This window comes from Athene noctua, chromosome 1 (genome assembly GCF_965140245.1).
Source record: "Athene noctua chromosome 1, bAthNoc1.hap1.1, whole genome shotgun sequence".
In the NCBI taxonomy this organism is placed as follows: domain Eukaryota; kingdom Metazoa; phylum Chordata; class Aves; order Strigiformes; family Strigidae; genus Athene; species Athene noctua.
In genome coordinates, this window is record NC_134037.1 from 52,782,761 (window position 1) to 52,804,909 (window position 22,149).

The following is a 22,149-nucleotide window of genomic DNA, read 5'->3' on the forward strand; positions in this document are numbered from 1 at the left end:
GGATTTTCATGTAAGAAGATAGAAGATTAATTAGAATGGAACTCCAGTCCAGGAACTTCAGTCTAGAACTTCAGTCCAGGAAGAAGACAGCTCATAAGAACAGGACAGAAGTCTGAAATCATGAGTTATTTAAGGGCAGATACAGAGAACAAAACTATTTACTGACTTTTGCATATCAACAACTAGAGGACTCGCAGCTAAAAGGTGTCAGGTTCAACACAACTGGAAGCAATTCTGTATATAATATCCAGTTAAGCTGCAGAACTCCTTGCCTCAAATACTGTGGGATACTAGAAGCTTACATGCAGACTGACACAAACACAGAGGCTAACTAAATAATAAATACAGATGACCTCTGACGCAGAAAGTCCTTCACTTGTGAATTTGTCAGGGACTGAGAAAACAGAAAAGCGAAGGGAGAGGTGTTTCTCTGAAAATGTGTAGTGGGGTCTCCCAGTTACAGTACCGTTCATATATTCAAAGTTTTGTTTCAGAAATAAAGAAGATGACTGCAAGTGAATATAGGTGAAGACATTTATGCAAAGACATGTTTTTCAGTTTTATTTGGAAGGGACACAAATTTATAATTGTCATGATTCAGAAACATTCAGCACTAATTTGTCATATTCTAATTAATTACAGGAAACAATGTATGCAATTTCAGCTATGCAGGATGCTGCTAAATTAGTATTAACATGCTGTTTCTCATTCAGGAAGAGGAAAGACTGAGCTAAAAGTCAGCTGCTGAGATTGTTACCCTTTGGCCAAATTTTTTTTACTTTCTTGGAAGGAATTAATTCTTCCTCTATTGCTCAAACACACATTTTGTTCTAAAATTTATTATAATAATTTCTTTTTTTTTTTTAATGACAGACTTTTTTCTTTTCATACTCTAAGTGGATTACAGTCCCAGAATTATCTTATATTCACATTTCTGGAAAATCGAGGCTCAAAATTTACCTATTGCAGGGTAAAACAAAGTGGTTGCTGTGAAACAAAGGTGTAATATAAAATTACAGCAGAAAATAAAAAACATTTCAGTAATTATTACAGTCAATCAGATTTTACAAAAGCACACTTACATTTTCCAGTCCCTCCAGTGTTTCTTCTTGATGACTTTGAAGTCTAGTTATAGGAGCTCCATTTCGAACACCCAGAGATTGAAGTCGAACTACCACTGACTGAAGAGAAAATAACTATTTACTTAGTACCAATCAAAACTGCTTTTGTGATCCAAAAGGAACCCCAAAGTATTTTTAAAATCTTAACTTATTATTTGTATAATTGCTACATATACACTAAGGTCCAGTTTCTAGCTTGAAGTCAAGCTAGTGGTTGAGCTGAGTTTTAACAAGCTATTTGGTAAATACAGGCAGTGCAAAATACTGTCACAGCCTTTTTATCTCCTCATTATGCTGTGAATCCCAAACCTTCTAAAAGAATAGGCTGTGAAGGATTCTTTCCCACAAAGCAGTAGAATTATTCAGATGAATTCCAATCTGAAAAGGAGGAAAGTCTCTTTAGGAGATCAGATTATGCACGTCTGGGAGTAATGCAACTGTGGGTATTAAAGATACTTAAACCAGATGTCTGCCAATAAGAATCAGATGATATTAAATTTAATTGAAGGATTTCCTGAATGTAATCTTGCTTAAATGAAGGTGTTCTTGAATCAAAAAAGCAAATTTTGTCATGTTTGGACTAGTTTCATAATAGGTATTTGCCTTACCTATAGGTAAAATGGTTGGAATCATTACACAACTTGATTGCCTTTACATTTTCTGTTGTAGTGGTCACAAACATCACAAATAAGGACATTTTATGTTCCAACTCTGCAAAATTAGTGGGTTTTTTTTCCCATAGGACTACTCTTGGTAGTAAAGTTAAGCATAAATTAAAATAATACTTACAGAATTATAAGTGATTCAATTTGTTTCAAACAACAGCAGGAATACTGCAGGAGCAGCTCACTTCCTACCTTTTCAAAGACAATCACTTCATTTACAACCCCATACTTTAGATTCTGATTTGAAGCAACTCTTTTTATGAGGCAGAGTATAAGATTATTTATCTTCAATTTTTAACATTGTAGTTTTCTAATAGGGAGAATGACTTGCTATGTTATGAGCTAAAAATCTAGAAACAAGCACTCGAGAATCGTTAAAAGAATGAAATGTCTTCTATTACACTGTAAAACAATATCAAAGTTCATAAAAGTTCTGTCATTATTTTAGACACCAGCACAAAATAAGCCAATTCTGTAACTATATCACACATAAAATGTTTTAATTTCTCATCTTAATAATGATATTTTACACTAACACACAAAATAAAGTGCTAAAAACAGATGGACACAATACAAAGGAGGTTGTAACCTGCCTGAAAATACACTCATGTAACATATATGTAAGCCTGGGGGTGGTGCAGTAAATCTTACAATTGTTTTAATAAAGCAACAAAAGCAAGCATTTCAAAGGTCATGTTTTCCAATAGCAATTAAATGAGTTTCATACACCACTCAAAATTTTGTCAACACCTTAACAAAAAACAATCCACAGAATTAAGAAATTATTTTCTAGTGGAGGTTAACTAAGTTGGTGCATAGCTTACTTACTACAAAGAGATCATCTGGTTGTTGATTTCCATCCAGTTCAATAAGATATTGACAATCCTGTTCAGCCATCAAGTCCTGTTTAAGAACAAAAACAGACTTATCAGTTGAACATAGTTAACCAGATAATGACACTGAAGCTCATTTTGTTTCTATACATATCAAAGACTGGACTCCTGCGGACTTGAGTAAAACCAAAATTCCTTGTACTGACTGTTGTGTGATTTGGTATACTACTGATATAGAATTTGTTTAGCATAACTTGCTAAATTTGCTGCAAGCTGTGAACCTTCACCTAGGTATGTAGAACTTTTACCTAGTCAAGTAAAAGAAGGCCCCAGAGCTTGTTCAAGCCAGAAGACAAAGAAGCTACATTCATTAATGGAAGTTGCAACCTTAGAGATAAGAAAATAAATGGCCTGCCTAGAAACAATGAAGGGACCCAATGAGGAACAGGAAGACCTCAGACCCAAACTGTCATGTGAGGAGTGGGGAATTTAGAGTGTAAAGGTATTATGCCCAAGGATTTCTTTGTTTGAGGTCCCTCTTTGGAGGCACCCTGCTCAAGCTGCTGGCACTATTAATAAAAAGTACTTTTACACAGGAATCTATCTTTCAGCTTATTGATTCAGCAGAAACCTAGAGTCAAACCCTGCTATGGTGGCTGGCATGTGTAATTTTCATAACATGATGACTTATAAAATCTTCTGGATATAAACTTTTATTTGGTGATAGATAAATACAGAGAGAATTCCAAAATTCAAGTTACAAAGGGTTCAGAAAACAGATTAGATACCTAGCTCAAATGCAAGAGAGCTATAAAGCATCAAGACACAGTAACATTTTGTGTATGGATTCAACTTCTAATTGTCTAACTACCTTAATTCTCTGCTGGAAAATGGTGACAATGTCAATTAACAGATTTCCTGGAAATACCAGCCATAAGACCAATGTTTTCATTTTGGTTCTGACTCTCATTTTCTGTAAAATTTGAATAACATATTTGGTTTTTCTTATTTTCAATTTTCCCATTAGTAAATAAGATATTAGACTAAAATAGACATCCCATGTCCACTGTTAATGTCTCGAGGACTGAGTACACTCACTCTGTTCCTGACAGATGTTGGTCTAAGCCCAGCCCTGAAAAAGCCTAGCGAAGATGAATTTACAAATCTGTAGGTAATCTGTTCCAGTTCTTCACTACGCTTATGGTCAGAGTTCAACTTGCATTTAGTCTAAGTCTTCTATACAATAAATTATTTGTTCTATTTTTGGTAGAAATAGATAATAACTAATTACTTCTTTCTAATACTCTTCTACAGAGAACATAATAGTTTGTGTTTCTTTTATATACAATGGTTTTATTAGTACATCCATGATATTTGCTTTTGTACAATAACATCACATACATTGACTCAGTTGATGACTAACTAAAACACCACAGATTGCAGATTATTTGAGTACTGAGGTGTAGTCAATTATTTCACATGTTGTAGCTGTTCATTAGGTTTCCACCCTAATGTTAGTATTTCACCCCTATTTCTACTCAATTTCATCCTAATAATTTATCAAGAAATCCAAGTCTGTTCTCCAAAGTTCTTTCTACCTATCCCAGTTCAGTGCAAACTGCACATCTTATAAGCTTTTTTTTCCCCAATTTCATCATCTCAACATCTACCTAGGCCAGTGATAGATCCCCATGTTCTTTTAATGTATTAGTGTATGTTCACGAATACATTGATCGTTTCTGAAGCCTGAGTAAGACCTACCAACTAGTGGAATGTGATGAAAGTGTTGGAAGATTGATGTACATCATAAAGTAATTTAGTCTAAAAAACTTTCCATTAGTTTGCTTACGAGAAATCCATGTGAGATTGTATCATAATTAAAGACACCACATTTTTTGCTTTCCCCTTCACAGTAGTAACAAGTTTGTTACTCTAACAAAGAACATTATGTCAGTTTTACACAATTATATATATAGGTTTATCTAATCCATAGGGAAATTGAAGGGCATAAATAAAGAGTAATTGTCAGGTGCGCAGCAAACATGAGATTTTTGCAGTTGCTTGTACCAGAAGATTAAACAACAACCAAAAAAAAAGAAAAAAAAAAAAAGAAAAAGAAAATAACTAATTATTGCTTTAGACCTCTTTCTGGTTTTTTGGGGAAAAAAAGACAGGTAGTAAATCCAACTTTCCTGAACATAACAAGGAAAGAAAAAAAAAAAACCAGTGTTACAGCTGCAGAAATTAGATAGGTGGTAAAGCAAACTGATGGGCTAATTATTGTGTATATAAATCTGCAGGCAATGAGGCAGATGAGAAAGGGAATCTATTGGACTGAAAGGCAATGGCTGCAAAGAGCAGATTTCTTATGGGATTGAATCCTAGAATGGACTTTGCTAATGGTGATGATACATTGGGCTTTCCAAATACTTCACTTCCTAGATTAAGGAAGCATCTGTGGTGATAGATACGTTTCACTTTTAAAACTCAAAATGGATTACTTTATCTTGACTCCAGAGTAGAAACAACAGATACAGATGACAACTTTTTATCATTGATTTCAGTATGAATTTCAGAACTTGGGGATATGTTGTAGCATGCCTTGTGCCCACCTCCATACAATAAATCTCAAACTTAAAAAAGAAAACAGTGTAAGACATTTTTAAAAGATTTTGTTATGCATAATCATGTTATTTTGCTTTTTCTTACTTCTAAAGGATGAAGCATTATATCCTTATAGGTTCCAACTCTTTCTTCTGCATTTTCAAGAATATCTTCAGGCCTCTGCACTAATTGATGTAAAAATTCTGACGTCATAATTGGGTCTTCTGCAGTCTGCAGAATGAAAAGTTAAATATTTCAAGATACAGAAATAATGTACTAAACTAATTTTTGTCATTACTCAAAGGTAAATAAAGTAGCTTTCCAGAATATTGCGTTGAGTCTTAGTCTAGTGATTGCTGATTGTGATCCTAACCTCATGAAGTTTAGTTTCTGCAAATTGGGAAGAATGTGCCTAGAACCTGCACTGATAAGTCTCTGTCCAGCATTACAAACCAGAACGATTCAACCTGAATTCAAAATTAATACCTTCTTGGGGAAAAAAAAGGGAAAAAAAAGAAAAAAAAAATTAAAAAGAAAAAAAAAAGAAAAAGAAAAAAGGAGGAAAAAAAGGAAAAAAAAATCCCTTTGTACTAGTCAGAACCAGAAAACAAGCTCATATCCTGTAAATACTAGTACTAGTAAACTTTATTACAATAAACAAAAATTAAGAACTTTTTTATTTGCTTACACTAAGAAACAGACAATATAGAGTCACCATTCTTGTGATACACCCTTTTAACCTATGGCAAGAAAGTGTTCGGTGACCTCAGATTTACAGACTGAATCCGTGTTAATCTATACAATAATCACCATTTGCTGTCATTTAAACCTATCATTTAAATATTATCTCATATCTCAAACCAGAACAGAAACTAATATGGTGATAATTTAGAATATCAGAATTTGTTCTGCTTTGTCTAGAGTATATTATAATACTTAGCACTGTTTAGAAATTAGCAATATTTACCTCTTCTTCTTCTTCCTGCTCTTCATCTTCTTCATTCGCTTCTGCATGTTGATCTTCCTTTGTCTTATGCTTTTCAATAATGTTAGGATCCCATTGGTTCCTCTGATATACCTGCCCTGAATCAGGGTGTTGCCTTTGTCCTGATATTCTTTGGCATAAGTCATAATCTGAACACTAGGAAGGAATAATTAAAAGGAAATCATGTATTTATTGTACTGCTATAATATTGTTTTTCCTGAAAATGCAGAATGGCAGGTAGGAGTCTGGCAAATATTCAGATTCATAAACTTCTTCTCCAATAATATTCTGAGTAAACACAAAATTTTCAAAAGCAGCAAATATTAAGAAAGACTTAAACACTTACATAGTTTTCCCCAATCTGTATTTTACATTCCGTATCAGAAGTATAGCCACTACTTGAACACATTTTACCATTCAGGTTATACCTTGTAGTATAACAAGTGTAGGTGGAGTTTACGGGTAAAAGTATTTTGCAGATAGGCTTGTGATTGCTCCTGCAATTGATGCCAAGTGGTTTGGTCTTGAGCAAGATTCAGTCAATTTTACTAAGTGTGTCTAACCTCTCAGAGCTCTACTATTACCCGAAAGCATACTGCCATTGTGTCAGAGGCTAAAGCAGTTCAGCAGTTGGGAAGAGTAAGCAATGGTCTTTCCATAGAAAGCCCTGCAGTCACAAATTTAGTTTAACATTAAACACATATAAATCTGGATGTAGTCTGTGATGGTAAAATTATTAATATTTAAGATTTGAGAGGTCTGCCTAAGAAGTTTATCCTAACTAAAACATTTACCCTAATTAAAATATTCCTTTCAACTAAAAGCTGACAGTCTGTGACTGTTTCCACCTCCCCACTTCTGAGCTAAGATAATACTGGGTGTGCCACTCTCTAGGCTCCATCTAGAGCCTTTTTTTCTACATTGTCACATTATGTACCCTTTGAGTCCTTAGAATCGTGGCTGGTAGCAAACTACCTCAGGAGTCCATCCATTCCTCAGATGGATATCTGACTTTGTTAACGTTGAAACGATTGTTTTTCTTCACACTTTTTTTTTTTTTTTTTTTTCCTGAAACAAAAAATGCTTGTTGGGCCTCTGCAATGAAGTAGCAGAAAACCAGGGAGCAGAGGGGCAGATGCTGTCTGAATGTTCGCTCGCTATGATCACAGTTAATAAAGCTTCTACCATCTCACCTATTCTAAATTGTATTTGCATTAATACACACTTGGAGTCCCCAGGTCTCCAACAGGTCTTAAGATGGCTATCTCAAAATTCTACTACGGAATTGGCGGTGGAGCACAAGAAAAAATAAATAATATTTCTTCTTTTCTGAATCACTAACACCTACCCTTCAAACATATATGAAAAACCTGAGATAATAAGAAAATCTTGTAGCTGTGAAGGTCAAATTGTTACAGCAATGGAGAAGTGATTTCTACAGAAAATACAGAGCTTTTGAGATAGCATTGCTAGCAATAGGCACACCACACTCATTTCCTGAGGTATCTCTGAACCTGTAGAATCATAGAATTAAAGGCATAGAATCAAATTATTGAAACAGAATCAAAGGCAAAATTATTCATTTGACTTTGGGGCAAGGATTTTTTATGATCATTCACTCTCAGTCTTCTTCCTGGAGAAGATGATGTAACTACATGAAGTCAAGAATTCTGTCTCCCTTCTAGTGTAGTTAGTATCACCCTTCTATTTGTACCGTTGCACGTGAAACTATACAACATAAAGTTCTCGAGAACTGGGATTTCTCACTATTTGGTATTAAAACAAAGACTGACTTTCTGTAGCTGAAAAAATCAAAACTGTCTGGAAAGCAACACAAAAACACTTTTCTCTGATGTTTTAAGGTCTTTCTATGAGCATAGAAAAAAAGGTTTGAAGTAGGCATTCACAAATTTTCACTACGCATGATCAAACAAAGTAAGTCTCAAAAGTATGCAATTAAAACAAGCAAGGACTTAAATGTGGCAAAGTGATAGACTAGGTCCATGCACCAATGTGCAGCATCAACAAACCACACAGATATGACAACTAGAATCCAAATACCAACGAGAATGGAGCACAACACCAGAGGCTGATTATATATACAAACACACAGGAGAAAATACTATCTTTTGACATATGCAGCATATGAGTCTACTAATAATTAGGAAAATTATTAGCAAGTTACTGAAGATGGCATTACCTTAATGTTAATCAGGAAATCCGGTTTTAATTTTAGATTCTTTATTTTCTCTATTTGCTGTGAAACAGTCATGTATTCCTCTGACAGAGAAGGAAATCCACTGAGAATGTAACCTGCCGAATACATTTTATTAAATATATCTTTTAGAAGGTTTTGTCAAATATAGGACTAGTTATACTCATCTCCTTTAAACAATACATCTATTCAGTGGCACAATTTTAAACCATGTACATGACATAACACCATTAAAAATCTGTACACCCACGTCTATTTCAGATGAAATACAGACAAAAAAGTGTATTGTTTTCAACTTGATATAGAATTCTCAAAGTTTGTTAACTCAGTTAGTAGAAGAAATTTGTAGACATTAAAGATGATACTCATTCCACCTGCTTCATGTGTGCCTAAAAAGTAACAAGTGACCATTTTTGCCACTAGAAGACCTTGTAAAAGGCACTGCAAAAAGCATCCACTCTATGATACAAAGCATTTCAATGAGGAGCCTAGGCTTTTTATACAACTTTTAAAGGTCTTCACTTCTGTGGATAATAAAGGGAGCCTGAACAACTCTATGGGATACCTAGTACTCCTGGATGTCAAATCCTCCCAATAGAAGGAATAGAATGTACACACTATGTATACTGAGGCACCTAACCTGGGAAGCATCCATTCACTCAGGATTCACAGTGCTGAGTCCTCTTTGGCAAAGAGACACTGACTATATATGACAAGCGTGGTAGTAATAATACCTTTTCCCTAGTATTAGAGTGCTCAGTGCCACAGATGAACTTGTGGCTTCAAGTTCCTAGGAGAGTACTGTAACTACTAAAGGCTGTGCAGTGCAGCAAGAACTACTATATAGCAAGGAACTCAATATTCATGAGGACAGAATGAGACATAAAACACGAAACAGGTGGATTTTTTTAGCCTAATGAGAATATTCCCTTAGAGAAATGGTGCATGCTCCAAATGCTTAGAATATTATGTGTTAACATTTAAATGAAAGTCTATGCAGCACAAAAATGTAGCAGCAGTCTTTGCAAGAGGTATTACACCTGAAGACAACTCCTTTGGGGAGCTACTATCCATGGATGCAAAATTTATAGAAGAGGAAAAACAGAAATAGAAATATATAGAATAATATGGAATATATAGAATAAATAGAGAATTTATAGAGGAGAAGCGCATAATGACTAGTCATTCCTCTAGGAAATTAAAATCCTGGATTCTAAGTTGTTGATACCTTCAAAGAATTCTAACTGGTAGTAAAACATGGGAAGTCTGCACAGCCTCTGCTTATCAACACATCATGGATAACAACGGCTGATGTGAGAGGAATGGGAGTGTAACGGCAAAAGATTATCCCAGACTGTTTTTTCTCTGAGAAGGTGTTTGCCCCCAAACTGATAACGTTGTGGGGAGACTAACAATGATAAGTTTGCCTAAGGCAACCATCAACCAGATCCAATAGTAACCAGGGGATTACCAAGAAACTTCTGAGGAAAGAAGGAGTCATCTTGAAAAGAAGCATTCAAATTTGTGACTGGGGAAAGAGACCTTAGAGTGAGAGCAAGGCAGAACAGCAGCCTGACCAGGTTTGATGTGCCAGTGCTACAACCTTCCGACGAGGCCTGACAGAGCAGCCTCCCTGTTGGATGCTGTGAGTAACCTACATTTCAACTACTGGACTGACAGAACAGGGTTAAACATGTAGTGACCTACACCTCGAGTGTTTGTATGTGAGTTCATGGGGAGCTTTCTCACCAGCACGTGGATTAGACTGTAGGAAATGGCACACACAGAGCTAGAGCACCCACTTTTCCAACAGAAAGTGTGCTTAAATAGGTGAACGTGCATTCTCAGAAAAGGGAATGTGTGCTTGTCACCTCCACCCATCTTTGAGAGAGGGTTTGCATTCATGACCATGCAAGTTTGAGTATACTCTGGAATTAGTTTTAGGAGAGTGTTCAGAAATTTGCAGGTGATGATTAATATTTGGCAAGTGCTTACTGCTGTGGCTTGTCTGTTGTGTGGCTGATACTGAACCTTTTTATTGATCAACAGTTCACTGAGTGTCAGTTAATTACTTGCCATTAATAAATCAATAAACAACTTTGTTCCTGATTTGATTTAGATCATGCTAATGAAGCAGTTTTCCCCTGTGATAATGACATAGATTTTTCCTTTGCAAATATTTAGGTTAACATGATATGAACTTCTGGTTGTTTTCTTGGTCTATTTACAAAACACAATTAGCAAGCATATCAGATGCACTAAGCTTATAATTCTGTATTTTCTTACATACAATACCCTAAAATACAAGTATGATTGTTATTTTCCAGTGACTATGTTATTTTAAAAAGAGACACTATTTCAAGAAATAGCTTAGAAACTTCACATCTGAACTCCTTCAGAAGTCAAAAAAAGTTTTTTGTAACTTACAGTTTTTAAATACTATCATTTGCTTTAACACTTCTGAATCTGACACATCAGTATGCAACATAATAGGTGTTTATGAAAATCAGAAGAATATAATTGAATTAATTCCTTGCTGTGTGTACTGTTTAGAAACTTGTATTTTACACTGTTAAAAACAAATGTTAAAAGTAAAAAGCTCAGCTTCTCATACTGCAGTGTTTCTAAAATCTTTAATGAATAACTGACTGATTAGCTCCTGCTGAAAGCCTACTTCAGCTTTTCAAGGATTATATTAAGATAATAGTTGCTAGACAAAAAGTTATTAGACCAAGAAAACACTTAACAAAAATTGATTTTGGAGATGAGTTCTAGTTGGTTGGAAAAATAGAGAGGCTGTAGGTTATTCTATTCCTTGCTACTTTGAGGCATCTGTAATACAGAAAATGGTGTGGCTACAAGAACCAAGCTTTTATCAACTTCATAGACGTTTCCAGGCTCTAGGATCTCTGTGACACACACAACTTAAGCATTCATCATCTGACTGACTCGAAGAAGGGAACTCAGATAGCACAAATGTCTCTTCAGGCTTTTCTTAAAGTCCTGACCTGTGGATTAAGAGACTGGCATTTCTGCTGCTACTTCCTCCCTCAAATCTTTGTTTCCTCCTCATCTCCTCTTTTTTATTTTTTTCCCCTATTTCTCTGTCTTTTTTCTACTGTTTTAAAAGCCTGGTTTCACTATGTAAAGTTGCATCTTTTGCACAACTGTTGTGTCTTGGACTAGAGAAGGAACAAAACCCATTGCAACTGAAACCTTATAGAAGCGTGTTACTTTTCAGAGCAGTAGAAACTTAACATTTCCTTGTCACTATACCCGTCTCTCTCCTATAATGGACAATTCAATTAAAAGTCTGCACCAGAAAAAGAAGCTACATTTTCTTTTACTTTCTTTCCACTTAGCCATATATTTGTTTTTCTCTTCAGGAAAGCAGGTTCAGACTCTAGCAAGATCTGCAGCACTAGTCTTAACAGACTCAATTAACAAAATTTTTCCTCAAAAAGAAGAATCATTACCACTACCAACACTGTTCTCATCTAACTTTCAGTGACAAAATGCAAGGGGAATAAGTAATGTTGTAAGAAAAAAAAAGACCATAAGACTTTGAATTTTCAATAACCTGTTTTCCTTCTTTTTCATTATTTTAAATGTTTAAAATGTTTTTGCTGATGGGGTTTTTTGTTGTTATAGAAGTATTCAAGCAAAAAAAAAATATCGTATTTTAAATCCTAAAACTTTTCTAACCGGATAATATTGTCAAATAAAAGTCATAGCAACACTCAAAATTTGGGGCAAATTCATTTTCTCAAAATTAACACAACATAGGACTGGTATGACACTTTCTGATATCCGCTATGGTAAATTGATCCCTAAATACAGTCTTGGTTTATGGATATTCTGCAGCCTGAGAAGCACAAGAAAAAGCCCTACCATCTAGTACAAAATAAGTTGTATTTGAGCAGTAATGGATGCAAAGCATGTTAAAATTATAGCTAGCTTATCCTAAGTTTAGACTAGAAATATACTTACCAAAATGAGCAACTTCTGGTGACTCAATCTTTTTTAGAATCATTTCTGTAACCAGTTCTTCAGAAATACTTTGACCTTTAAAAAGCAATTCTTGACACTAAGGTAAAATGCAAAACAGTCTTGTAGGATATGTATTCATCAAGAATGTGACAAAACTTGCTAGAAGATTAGACCTTTACCTTAAGCCCATATTCTGTCTCTTCTCGAATATTCATTTGAATTACTTCTAAAGCTGAGGAAGCACATCAGACAGAATAAAATTAAAATATTTTATATACAGACATGTACATGCAGATACATACATACACACACACACACACACATATGAGTAGGTACGTGTGCTCCAAACAACCAGACTATTTCTGAATGAACAGCCATTATATTTAGGGCCATGATTATGTTTTGTTCATCCTGACCTCGGTGCCTTCTGAAATGCCTGGGCAGATGATCTTCCCTTCAGTTTAACCCTATAGATACTACAGACAAATGCACAACATCAGCCTTGCAGGATTATTTTAACTACTGATTTATACCAAACTAGCATTAGTGCTGTGTATCCAGAGATGAGTATTTGGGCTCAGACACTTCCCAGATTTTAAAAGCAAGTTTTAGAAAAAGAACTGTTCAGACACACAAAACCATCTGCATTTAAAAAACTCTTAAAAACCTACTCCGTATATAGTCTAATCATCTAAAATTAAATAAATACTAAATTTGACACCCACCAAATTCAGAGACCTGCCCTCTGTCTCTGTGGCCAGTGACATCATAGCAGAATGATCTCGAAAGTCTTTCCCACTTCTATACCATTGAAATAAGCATACACTTAATTAAAGTTTTCAGGAATTACCCTTAAGGCTACATCTATATTACTAATGAACCAGGCCAGGGAAATGTCCTGAAGCCAGGTGGCTCATGCCTATACAGCTAAAATCTTTCTTCCCAAAACATAGTGGCTGTTTTCAAACAGTTCCTACTAGTAACGACAATTGTTGTGCATACTAACCCTCATACTACGAATAGGTGTTTGGGAGAGCAGTATTTAACCCTCATACTATGAATGGGTGTTTGGGAGAGCAGTATTTGCCATGGGCCAAAACTGAGACAGGGAATGTACTAACAAACAATCCAGACAACTGAAAACCAGCACTATAATTGTACCATGGCGCTGTCTTATTTACGATTATTGACCTATGCATTGGATAAATGGATAGAAAGTATTTTGTCAAATTACAAAGACTGGGAACACCTTTCTTATTTAAAAATTCTCTATCTTGCATTATTTAAAAAAATAATAATACAGAGTAGAACAGATATTGATACACTGGAGCAAGTCCAGTGGAGGGCCCCAAGATGATTAGAAGTGTAGAATCTACTAGGAGAGGCCAAAGGAACTGGCCTTGTTCCTTGTTCAGCCTGGAGAAAGCAGGACAGCTCTTACAGCTGTCTAAAACTACTTACTGGGAAGGCACAAAGACAGAACCACTGTCTTCACAGAAGTGCCGACAGGACAATAAGCAATAGACACAAATAGAGACATCAGAAATTCCAATGAAGTAATTGGGAAGCAATTTTTCATCATGAGGTGATCATACTTTGGAAAGTGTTGCCCAGAGAGGTGGTGGAGTCTCCACCCTTGGATATATTCCAGACACAACTGGACACAGCTCTGAGCAACCTTCTCTAGTTGACTCTGCTTTGAATGGAAGGTTGGGCTCAATGACCACTAGAGGTCCTTTCTGAGCTATATTATTCATGTTTATTTATCACAGAATCATCTAGGTTGGAAAACACCTTGAAGATCATCTAGTCCAACCATTAACCTAACACTGACAGTTCCCAACTACACCAGATCCCTCAGCGTTATGACAACCCAACTCTTAAACCCCTCCAGGGATGGGGACTCCACCACCTCCCTAGGCAGCCCATTCCTACAACCTGTTCTGTAAAGAAATGCTTCCTGATATCCAGTCTAAACCCTCCCTGGTGCAACTTGAGGCCATTACCTCTTGTCCTTGGTTAAACTTGTTTAACCACTTGTTACTTGGTTAAACAGACTCTCTGCAACCCATCTCTCTGCAACCTCCTTTCAGGTAGTTGTAGAGGGCAGTGAGGTCTCCCCTCAGCCTTCTCTTCTCCAGACTAAACTTAAATTGATTATGTTTATGATTATTGAATTATGTTGAATTTCTTTCTTTCTTTTTTGATGTGGAAAATGAAAAAAGCCTGTTAGCAAAAGTTCAAGGAATGTGTATGTGTACCCATGTGTGGGTACACTAGACAAAAGATAAAATGAAAAGAAATCTACTAGAAATAGGGCATAAAAATGCAATAAGTGACACTTACATCAGTCATTAAGAAAAACTTTCTAATGGCAAAGACTGTGTTACAAAGATAGATTGCCTAGAGATTTTTAAAAGAAAATTGATAGACGTTTGTCAATAATGGTTTAAATACATTCAAACAGTGTGGACTGGCTTAAGTACAGTCCTATGGTCCCTTGTGTTTGGACTGATCTATGGTTTGGACCAGGTATTAATTATTTATTAGACAATCCTATGAATTAAAAGTTCTATATTTACATAAGTCAAAAAAGCACTTTATAAAAACTGAATTTTACTATATTATACTTTCAGATCTTCAAAATAAGATAAAGATACTTCATTTGATAAATAACCCTACATATTCACAGGAATATGAAGTGTTATGCTGATCACTAGAGAGCTTTCATTAGAGCAATAAAAAATACCAGTGGCATATTTGAAAGAAAAAAATGTAATGAAAATCAATATATAAATAGTTCATAATCAGAACAACTGTACACATACATATCATAAAATCAGATTTATAATTCGATGTCTCCAAAGAAACACTCAAGAATTGTTTCATAGACAAGGTTATTACATGCTTTCTTTTCTTCTATTTAAAAAGATTATATTAGCCTTTAAACTGGTAGGACAAATCTGGTGGAAACATCTTATTTTTTCATAAAACTTAAGTGAATGAATAAAGATTTGTGAGTTACAATATCACAGATATAAAAATATTACCAGGACTTTAAAAAAATACAGATTTTAAAATTTTTTTTTAGTTACTTCTGATAAAATATTTAAATTAAAAAGGACAAATTAAGGCAAATTAAAACAGGGACTTAAATATTTTTTGTAGGAACCTACTTTCTTACTGAGATGTCTCAAAATCAAAAAAAAAATCTCTAGCAATGTCTTGACAGGGAATAAGCTAATGTTATTATAACAGGTTTTACTCTACAGATCTTCAAAAATCTTTCATGAGAGGTACTGTCAGAAATCGAGCTGAATATCTTAGAAAATGAAATAGTATCTTGTATTATGGTAAATGTATGGTGGGAGAAATTAATTACATCTTTTGAAATAAGCCATTGGATATTTTTGGTTTAGAAATCTCAGAGTGCCAGCTCCGATTCCTTCCATGATTATACTGATACAAAGGCTGCACTTCTGTTTCCCGGAATACATCCTCCCCCCACTTGTATTAGGCACTGTACAAACAGAAAGGAAAGATCCTCTTTTTTTTTCATGGTCTGTACTGGAAAATCTCTGTGCAATCTGGAGTTGAATGAGTTGCCTCCATGTGAACCAGAAGGGTCACATGAATCACTTTACAGGACTGGGAATAGATTTGATTATTATGTCTCACGTATATCCCCTTAAAAAGAAAAAAAAAAAAAAAAGAAAAAAAAAAGAAAAAAGATATTTTTTCTAAGCCTCTGTATAACTAAAAGGCCACTTTTCAGTAATTGCATTTCTGTCGAAATGGTTGCTTGGTCTTTATCAGTAGTCTTTACTGCAACCAAAACCAGGCCAGTTTGAATTACAGGGAACAACAAGGATATTCTAAACCAAAAGATATTATGAAGTCAATCCATATAGCATATGTTTACCTTCTATAAAAATGCATTTCCATATTTGTGCTAGTTTTCTAGCTAATGTTTTCTTTCCAGAACCCTTAAAATGAAAAATACACATTTAAAACAAAAACAGGCAGAAGGGAAAAAAACCCCAAACATATTACACAATAAAGAATATATTTTCATATTATAAAAACAATTAAAAACTACCATCAGGATTAGGCCTCCGAGTTATGCACTGGGCAAACACAAACACTCTTTTTAATACTATCCTTTATTTTAAACTGCCTAGCATTGCTAATACACTGCTACTGCCCTTTGCAGTTAATGATCTCCAAAGTAATTATGCTGACTTTGTTTCTGAGTAACTATCTAAAATTCAGCTATGATTTGCCCATAAATTCCTATGAGAAACTCTGCAGGACTGAAATTTATTATCTTCAGTCTCAAAGCAAATTATGATGCAAAGTTGTTCAGCTGTTTCTGAGTAAGGTACACAGGGACAGTATTCTTTGACTAAAATAATGAATATATAAAAATTACCCTTGTTAGTCCACAAATCTGGTTTAGATACTGACAAAATGGTTTTTATGACTTACATGAATCATGAGGAATCAAGATATCCAAGAGTAATGAGGCCTCTAAGAGTACAGCTACCTAAATGGGACTTTGCAAAACTCACCATCTTCCACCCTAAGGATTATGCTCTTCTTACAAGAGCATCCAAGAAAACTTCTTATGACAGTCTGTTTGCCCTAGATAAATTTTATGATTAAAAAATTGTAAAAAGCCACAAATAAATCACATTGCCATTTAACAGTGTATGAGCAAACACTCCAGTCTGCTCATACCTTACATCTTACAGGTGTGATGAGAAAATAAGTATTTGATTTTGCTTTAATGGCACTATGTCTTTAACTTAAAAGATATATCTTAACTAAGACACATACTCTACACATCAGTCATATAAATAAAAGATATGATCCAAAAAATAGAATATTTAATTCCCTGCCCTCCTGACCAGGCCTGTGTAATTTCAACCCTTTGTTAAATTTTGTATTAATATCAAACATCTACTGAAGGCAATGATTTCAGATGAAAAAAAAAATATATATGTTTTTTGCATTGTCTTCCAATGAGTATTTTATGATCAGAAAAAGTAAAATTGTTAGCAGAATATCTGAAAAAGGAACTTCTATCAGAGATCATACTGGCTTTCCAAGGATAATTAAGCAAGTGGGCTTGGACAACAGAAAGGATTTTTCAGCTTCGTCTTCATTGAAGATGTCTGCAAAGGGCTGAGCTTGTTTCTCCTTTTGTGAAGCCATATATTATCTAAGACTGGGCGAAAAAAAAAAAGGCTTGTTATAAAGCAAAGTAGCTTACATATGTGTAAAATGACACATACTTGAAAATGGAACTGAATAATGATGTGATACAAGGCAAACTGCTTTGTAAAAGCTGTTATAAGAAGAAAAAGCATTTAGAGAACATACACAATGCACTCATTACTAAAAGAAGAGCTGCTTCTGAAAAATAAGGGATTGTCAGAAGCACCCCCAATCCCCAGCTGTATGGTTATCAACTGTATGGTTGTTGATAATGACTTCTGACTCTCAAACTGCCTGCTGCTCTTTTTTAAACAGCACGTAGTTATTTCATGGCCTTTTCCTTCCTGTTCCAATTATCACGCAGTTGTAACTTCTCTCTGGTCCCTGAACCAGACCATGGCCCTGTTGAGACCTTCACTTGTGAGCTTCAGGCACAGAAGAGCCCCATCACAGTCAATGGAACTACTCGCTGTGTCCTCAGCTAGGTACACGAACAAGGCTTTGCGGAATTAAATCACGGTTCATGATCTGTTCTGTAATTCTCACATAAATCCTACCTCTTCCGGGACTGCAAGAGATGGCACATCCAGCACTATGCAACAAAGTAAGACAGAAACAAGTTTCTAATTAAGGTAAACTGGAGCAAAATTTGGGTGGGCCTTTCAAACGAATGGAGTCCAGAGGAGCTTGAGGAAAGAATGTTTGAAGAAGGCAAAACAAAATCTCACTTCCTTTAGAGGGCCATTTAAGTCTCAACCCCTCGCCCACCCCAGTCATTTTTTAATTTAAAAATTCTACTTCAGGATGAAAATCTGAAAAATTTTCGTGTGAAACATCAAATTGAAACGCTCCGACACTTTCAGAATAAGACCTTCTGACCGGTAGGGGCAGTATTTTAATATTAAAAAAAGCTACCACACACACAAACCAACCCTCCATTTCTCTCATGGAAACTCACTGGGGGAACTTTAGGTTACTGCCGTTACCGGTCGCTTCACTCCTTCTCAAACCTTTACAGCTGAGCGACAATTTCCTAATTACAAAACCACTCCCACCAAATCAAAGAAAGAAATAAACCAAACACCCTCCCTCCCGGCCCGCCAGCAGGCCCCTGCCCGGCGGCGCAGGACGGGCTCCCTCAGGGACGGGAGGGGAAAATGGGGGTCACTTACGTTGAGCGAAGTGCGGGGGGAGGGGACAGAGTGAGGGCGCAAGAGCCGCCGCGCGCGCCCCGCCGCCACCGCCTTGTGTACGCCCGTAACCCGGGCAACGGGAGAGCCCCGCCCCTCCCCTTCGCCCCGCCCCCTCCCCTTCGCCCCGCCCCCTGGGGCGGAGGGTGAAGGCGGCGACCCCCGCCCCGCGCAGGGAGGCGCGGCGGCCCTCGGGAGCTGTTCCTGGTGCTGACCCTGCGGGCGCACCCGTCCGCCGCACCCCGCACCCAGCGCGGCCCGGCGGGAGCGGCGGCTGACGGCGCCGCCGTCCCGCCTGCCCCGGGGGCCCGACCCGACCCCGCCGCACCGGGAGCCGCGTCACCGGGGGGCCACGCGTGACGCGGCCCCGCCGCACCCTCGGGCGGCGGCGCAGGCGCCGTCTCTCCCCCGCCCGTGGGCGCGCCTGCGCGGTGGCGCGGCGGCACTTCCGGCTTCTACCAGTCCCGGTTGGGGGGGCCGGTCCCCGGCCCCCAGCCCCGGTGTGTGCTCGCGCCCCTCCGGCAGGAGCTCGGCCTGTCCCTGGGTGGCTGGCGGGCAGCCCCCCTGCCCCTCCCGCTCCCGCCGCGCCTCAGGGCCGGAGCAAGGCCCGAGCCCTGCGCGGCCGCCATGCCGGCGGCAGCCGCCGCCGCCGCCCCCATGATCAGCTCAGTGCAGAAGCTGGTGCTGTACGAGACCAGGGCTGTAAGTAGCGCCTGCCCCGCCGCTGCCGCCTGCCCCGCCGCTGCCGCCGCTGCCGGGGGGCGGGGAGGAGCCCGCCTGACGGCCCGTGGGCCGTGGGCTGCCGCGCCGCGCGTGGGGCAGAGCGGGAGGATGTCCCTGCTCCCCTGTCGTGCTGGCTTGGCTGCCTGCAGCTTGTCAAAAAACTGTTCCTTACCCTTCTCTCTCTCTCTTTTTTTTTTTTTTTTAAATATCCAAAACATATAGCTAAAAAAAAAGTCTTTTAGAATTCTTGTCTTCACCGTGTCTGTGTCTTGTGACAGAAACGACGATCTGGTTTCTGCCCGAGGTGCTGTTGGTGTACACAAGGCTGGAACCTGCGCTGTGAGCCCAAGGGTGGCAGCCGGGGCAGCGTGGGTGCTGCCGGCTCTCAGGGTGAGAAGTTTCGGCCCCACGTTGCTGCTGCTCCTGCTGGTGTTTGCGCAGCTGCCGGCTTGTCTGGTTGCGCGGCTGTTGTCGCTCGGCCCGGCTAACAGTGCTGGCTCACGCCGTGGTGGGTTCAAACTGGACAGCTGGAGTTGTCCACAATTAAGGTTTAAGGATTTAAACAGGATGGCTGAAGTGCTTACCACCCCTGCCTTACTACTTCTCAGAGATTTCAGTTCTCACCGGCTGAATGGCTTGTGGAGCAACTTCCAGAGTTTTCAGTCTGACCTCTGGAAGTCAGCTGTTGAAGAATCTTAGCATTCTTTAATATTCTGTTGCAAAAAAATGTAAGGGTGTGTTACTCGGAGTACTTTTTGCCATGGTCAAAGTGGATTGGAGGTTTGAGTGGTAATTGCTTCTTTAGCCACGTGATGAGCCTACTACCGGTTGAGTCAGAATCCGATTCTTGATGTAAATAACTTGAGATAATACGGCTGTGTTTATCATCTTTTAGTTCCCAATCAAATGTCTTTGTGTAGTTTCTCTTGTTTCACAGTACAAGTATTTTTGTTCACAAAATACTTGTTTTTTTCACTGGAGGGAGTTTCAGGTAGAGTTAGGTTTTGAATGCAACACTTTTCTATTATCGTTACTAGAGCATTTAGCTCTAGTTCTAAGTTCAGGTGTTACCTGTAGTGATAAGTGAAAGATAGTTTATATACTGAAGTCAGCACAGCCTCTTGAAAATGAACCAAAAGGGCAGATTAAAGCATGCAGAATTAGTGGTACCAGTAACTAAAAAAATTGAGATTACTCTTGCTTTCCAGAATGTTACTTGTTTACACCTATGCCTAAAGGAATTTTGATGGCTGCCTTAATACATCTTTCTCAGCACTGCTGGAAAACACTTTGTTATTTTAATTTCAGCTAAATTATTGCTGTATGGGAGAAGGGCAAGGGGGAAGTATGATTCTTGAATCCAGGTCCTGAATTACTGAATTTAGTTGTTCTTGACTCACAATTCATGCTACTTTTCAGATAGCTGAGAATTGGCTTTTTGTGACTGGCATGCATGGATATCTGGCTTATCTCTCTCTGAGCTGTAAGGCTCAGTTGCTGAGAGGTAACATGCTGTGCACAGGGACAGTATTACACTTCAGGGTTCTGTCAGCTAGCCACAATTAAGTCTCTGAAGGTGATCCTGTTAGTTCAGGAACCACAGTCTTTCACATCTGGCTGGTGGGAGTATCTGCCCAAATGGGTGGGTTTGCCTGTGCTTTGCTGTGCTTAGGATTCAGTAAGGGGCAGATACAGCAATCTTGATCACTCCATTGCACGAGATGGTTTTAATCAGCTATGAAAGGTAGTGGTTTGTGGATCAGCATATGCCATTTGAAATATCTCAGCTGAGTAATGGTGTCTCAAAGCTTTTTCTTCAGTCACTTCTTGTGGGGGATGTAAATGGAATATTTTACCTGAATATGGTTATATGTTCTTACCAAAAATAAAAAGTATGCTATACTACCATGAATTGCAGTCCTTTGAGTTTTGAAATTAAAATTCTAGCCTTTTATTTTTTCCAAAGGAAGGCTATAGGAATAATTTTGGAGTAATTATTTGAAAAGGGTTGGTGCACTTAAAAAAAAAAAAACAAAAACCAACCACAGATTCCTATAGGTCAGAAGGTACTTCTGGAGATCATCTAACTCCAGCTCCCTACTCAAAGCAGCTTCAACAAGAGCATGATGCACAGGGCTGTGTACAGATGAGTTTTGTATACCTCAAATAGGTAGATTTTACAGCCTCTGCAGACAACATGTTCTAGTGCTTCACTACCCTCATGGTTTTTAAAAAAATAAGGGAGGGAGTGGAGAAATTCCTTGTATTTAGTTGGAATTTTGAATGTTTCAACTTCTATTTGTTGCATCTTGTCTGTGTACTGTTCAACCCTCAGAAGAATTTGGCTCTAGCTTATCTACATCTTCTCATTAGACATTTTTAGACAGTGGTAAGGTCCTGCCAGAGCATTCTGAAGGCTGAACAAACACAGTTCTCTGTCTCTCCTAATGCATCATGTGCTCTGTCCTCCTGATCATCTTGGCAGCTCTCCACTGGACTCACTTGGGTATGTCAATGTCTATCTTGCACTGGAGAGCCCAAAACTGGACTTCAGACTTGATCAAGTTACAGAGAATTTGAGAGGGAAATTGCTGATTCAGTGT

The 22,149-nt window shown here is 37.8% G+C and overlaps 2 protein-coding genes across 3 annotated transcripts in view; one reads left to right on the top strand and one right to left on the bottom strand.

The window, feature by feature from the left end:
• AK9 (adenylate kinase 9) overlaps positions 1-18,901 on the bottom strand; it is a 74,310-nt gene extending 55,409 nt beyond the window's left edge. Inside the window, exons 1-10 of the mRNA XM_074923345.1 lie at positions 18,806-18,901; positions 17,514-17,643; positions 16,336-16,399; positions 12,593-12,645; positions 12,414-12,510; positions 8,409-8,521; positions 6,191-6,364; positions 5,329-5,454; positions 2,615-2,689; positions 1,083-1,181 (exon numbers count right to left, since the gene is read on the bottom strand). Of these exons, the coding sequence (XP_074779446.1) occupies positions 1,083-1,181; positions 2,615-2,689; positions 5,329-5,454; positions 6,191-6,364; positions 8,409-8,521; positions 12,414-12,510; positions 12,593-12,645; positions 16,336-16,399; positions 17,514-17,630 (918 nt within the window). The 5' untranslated portion in view covers positions 17,631-17,643; positions 18,806-18,901. The remainder of the gene's footprint in view (positions 1-1,082; positions 1,182-2,614; positions 2,690-5,328; positions 5,455-6,190; positions 6,365-8,408; positions 8,522-12,413; positions 12,511-12,592; positions 12,646-16,335; positions 16,400-17,513; positions 17,644-18,805) is intronic.
• Positions 18,902-19,280: 379 nt separating this feature from the next.
• The window catches only part of FIG4 (FIG4 phosphoinositide 5-phosphatase), a 75,597-nt gene continuing 72,728 nt past the window's right edge, over positions 19,281-22,149 (top strand). Inside the window, exon 1 of one of the 2 annotated variants that reach the window (XM_074896152.1) lies at positions 19,281-19,525. In XM_074896152.1, the coding sequence (XP_074752253.1) occupies positions 19,451-19,525 (75 nt within the window). In that variant the 5' untranslated portion in view covers positions 19,281-19,450. The remainder of the gene's footprint in view (positions 19,526-22,149) is intronic. The other variant, XR_012632824.1, reaches the window with a different exon arrangement.